At 34.6% G+C, this 4,131-nt stretch overlaps 1 protein-coding gene across 1 annotated transcript in view; it reads left to right on the plus strand.

Moving 5' to 3' along the window:
* The window catches only part of Mvd (mevalonate diphosphate decarboxylase), an 8,909-nt gene extending 5,367 nt beyond the window's left edge, over positions 1-3,542 (plus strand). The window contains exons 7-9 of the mRNA XM_027382636.2: positions 343-528; positions 675-839; positions 1,038-3,542. Coding sequence (XP_027238437.1) covers positions 343-528; positions 675-839; positions 1,038-1,196 — 510 coding nt within the window. The 3' untranslated portion in view covers positions 1,197-3,542. The remainder of the gene's footprint in view (positions 1-342; positions 529-674; positions 840-1,037) is intronic.
* Positions 3,543-4,131: the final 589 nt, after the last annotated feature.

A 4,131-nucleotide genomic window follows, 5' to 3' on the forward strand; every position in this document is an offset into this window, starting at 1 on the left:
CCCTTTCCTAATTCCCACTGAGTCTAATTTTCCTCCCGGTGTTTTCTGTACCCACGGCAAGACATTCTTGTCATCTGCCACCCGACAACTATATTTCATGACAAGACATTCCTCTCAACTGGCCCTCAGCCAAGTATTTTATGAGAGCCACATCACCTTGATCTAACAGGTTTATATTCTTTAGATGTTTAGGTATTAAAAATTATTCATGTCTGATTTTCTAGAACCAAGGCTTCCTCCTTTCCAGGCCAGATATTCCCCTTGCGTAAGGACTTGCCAAAACACTATTGTTGATGTTAGTGCCTTAACTATACTAGATAATTCAAAATTTCATATTTTCAGGCAATAAAGGAAAAGAATTGGTCAGCCTTTTGTGATCTGACAATAGCAGACAGTAACGAGATGCATGCTGTTTGTCAAGACTCCTTCCCACCATGCATATACATGTCAGACACCTCTCATGCTGTGGCAAGCCTTGTGCACCAGTACAATGAAATTCAAATTTCAAAAGGCAATCTTAACAATAAGGTAATAGTGCTAAATCTCTCTTGCCAGTTTTTATATTTGAATATATTTAATTTCACATCCTGCCATTATAGGAATTTTATAACCAAATGACAAGGAATTCAGTGGTGATATACAAGGGATTAGCTGAAATTATTTCATCCTGCCAGGTTTGCTACACATTCGATGCAGGTCCGAATGCATGTTTGTTTGTCCCTGGAGCTGTTGCCAATGAAATGCTCTCTCTCCTACTTCGTACTTTCCCTCCAAGTTCTCCTCCGAATGCTGATAACTTCATTAGAGGGATGAAGCCACAGACATTATCACTATCAAAGGTATGGTTAGGTCTTGTTATGAATGTAGTGTTAGAATTTAGTGCTCCTTGTGTATACTCACAGTAGAGAACATATAAACGGTATATATGATTTTTTTTATTTTTATGGATAAGTTCTAAACTACTTTGTGTTACAAAGAAAGACTGATGTTGAAGTATAAAGATACTGAAAAGGCGTATTTTTCCCTATTGTTTTTAGGAGCTGGAATCCATAGCCGATGAGAATGCCCAAAGTGGACGCTTGAAATACCTCATTCACACCAAAGTGGGTGAGGGTCCCAGAGTGCTCACTGAAGATGGAGCCCACTTGCTAGACCCAGTGTCTGGACTGCCAACTGAATCTGGTGGTATGGCATAGGGATTGACCACTGGAGGTAAAGTGTGGGGTAGATGCAAGCGAACGCTGTCTGAGTACGTCCAGAAGGTCCTTGTGGTGTCATCACGATTAAAAGACAGGAAGTCTCCAACTGCTCATCAATGAGGTATCCTGATGAGGAAATATGCAAGATCAGAAATAGAGATTTTTGGTTTTTACTTGCCAGAGGAATGGAAAATTATGGAGTAGTATAAGAGTATAGGAACAAACATTTTCTTTTATACAGGTATTAGAAAGGGGTACATAAATCACCGTCAGTACCTAGCCTATCACGATAAATTGCAGCTCAAAATATCACAGGTGTAAAGCTGTTAAAAGAATCTCACTGTATCCAGCCTGTTTTTGAAGTACACTCATGTGGACGGACAATCAGAAAATTTATATTTGGGATATTCCTCATTATGGGAATATCTCACATCTTGATGTCAACCGCCACAGCCTTTATCATTTACTGTGATGCTCATCTGTATGCCTGCACTTTCTTCCAGATATTTCTGTAGCCATGACTGCTACCTTCTACCACTGTGCCTGCCTGGAGTTGGCCGTTTATCAGAATGGTCATCTTTAATTATTCACATATTAAAGTGATTTGTAGACAAACATGTCATGTGGTGATTCTCAGGAAATCCAACCTATGATATCAGTATTATAATGTGTGTAACAAAACTAACTGGTTATACAACTTACATATGATGAGAACAAATGAACCATCATAAATCTCAAAGAACCAGGTGCCAGTTACTATGTGATAGTTTCCAAGTGGAAACCAAATCTTGGAAAACATTTCTAAGGTTTACATAAACTTGTGTGAATTACCATAGTCAGTCGTTATTGTGAACAACATAAACTTTGCTACTACATCACACATTGCTCACAAAGTTATATATGTTGCCAGTGACTATGTAAAACAACTTACATAATTGATAAGCAGGATTTTAATGTTGCAAAACATACTCAGAGAATGGTTGCCTGCAGTTTCAGTTTCTTGGTACTATATTGATTCAACTATGTTTGTGATTACTAGTACAATTTTACAAGAATAATGATCTAATAACAAATGAAGAACTCAGGGGAGATGTGAAGTGGTTATCCTTAGAATGGGAATTCATCTAGAGAACCATTATGGTAGTTAGGTAAATTGAACTGCTGTTTCACTTTTTTTATAATCTATTTAGAAGTTAGGATTCCAGATAGAACATAGTTATCTAGAGTGATTTCTTTCTTGTGCTAGGCATTTCTCAGTGACAAATGAGCAACAGTGTTCCTTTTTTCACTTCGGAAATTATATTCCAGGATATGATTTAACATTAGACTAGATATTTGTTTTAATCTTAGACGAGGTTATTTAGATACAGATTGCATCATACCAAGTAAGAGTAAATGATATATTCATTTCACGAGTTAGCAGCTGATTAAGATTTTGATTATAGAAATCAAATGTATTTTTACATATATGTTAGATTTTGTACAGTAACAAAGGTTGCTTAATTGCTGTATATGCTATTTACAGTATTTACTTGAGTTTTTTTGTTAGAAAGTGAAGGACAAATATTTATAATAAAATGTTATCTGTTAAATATTGATTGTATGTTTATGCATATATGGTATTCACTAATCTCTAAGGGTTTGATTCAGAATTAGAAATTAAGAGACCAAAAAAAAAAGATATGTAGTATGAGCAACCAAGTTTATATCTAGAATGGAATATATTGTGTGAATCTTACTGAGTAACCCACAGCAAATTTCAAATGGGATATTTTTCTTTCTCTCATAATCTCATTGGCTGTATGCTATTCAAATTAAGCAGATTCTTACTGTGATATGTAAGGGAAGCCCTACACTCTTAAGTCGAACTCTGTAATGTGTACAGTTACTTCAGGGGTTCAGAAAAGGCTAACAATCCTCTACCACATATATTCTGGCTTCGTATTGGAGAGTGTCTCCTCTGTGGCTTCTTGAGCTAAGGCACCCAAGTACTGATTCAGTGATAGTGAGTTGGAGCCTATCTGGTGTCGGGATTTATTCATAACGCACAGGGAGGTGTCCATCTTATTTTATTTTTTATTTGTTTGAGGATAGACTGCTTGGGACATTTGCTAGCCCTGTCTAACCAATGAGTACAGAAGGCATTTTAAGGCCAATGGCAGAGGTGAGGGTGTATTAGTAAGATTTACCATGATTTTCACCATAACTGAATAGTCTTCCACATTTATTGTAATCAAGTATTGGTAATCCTTCTTCATTGTTACTTTTGGGAAATAGAATGATTATTGGAACTGATTATTAGAAATTGCAAGATCACACATGCACAGGCACACAAACATACACATACACACACATACACCCATACACACACATACACACACACACACACATACACTAAAAGGTCAAATGTATGGTTTCATTTCACTCATGACTTTTAGAAGTCAGAGGTAAAACAACACTAGACAATTTAGCCAGACCAGATGCAGGAGAGAACCATGACAGACCCTCTTCTTTGAAAGCTCATGGAGCTTAATTGCATAAATATTTATTTATTTACTTATTTATATATTATATATATTATTTATTTGTTTACTTATTTATTATTCATAGTTAAGTATACATATTTACATATATGTATATTTGATAATCCATACATTTATGTATGTATATGTATGTGTATATATATGTATATATATATATATATATATATATATATATATATATATATATATATATATATATATATATATATGTATATATATGTATATATATGTATGTATACATGCATACATACAGACAGACAGACAGACAGACATGCATACATACATACATACATACATACATACATACATACATACATACATACATACATACATACATACATACATACATACATACATACATACATACATACATATATATATATATATAT

Source organism: Penaeus vannamei, chromosome 11 (genome assembly GCF_042767895.1).
Source record: "Penaeus vannamei isolate JL-2024 chromosome 11, ASM4276789v1, whole genome shotgun sequence".
In the NCBI taxonomy this organism is placed as follows: domain Eukaryota; kingdom Metazoa; phylum Arthropoda; class Malacostraca; order Decapoda; family Penaeidae; genus Penaeus; species Penaeus vannamei.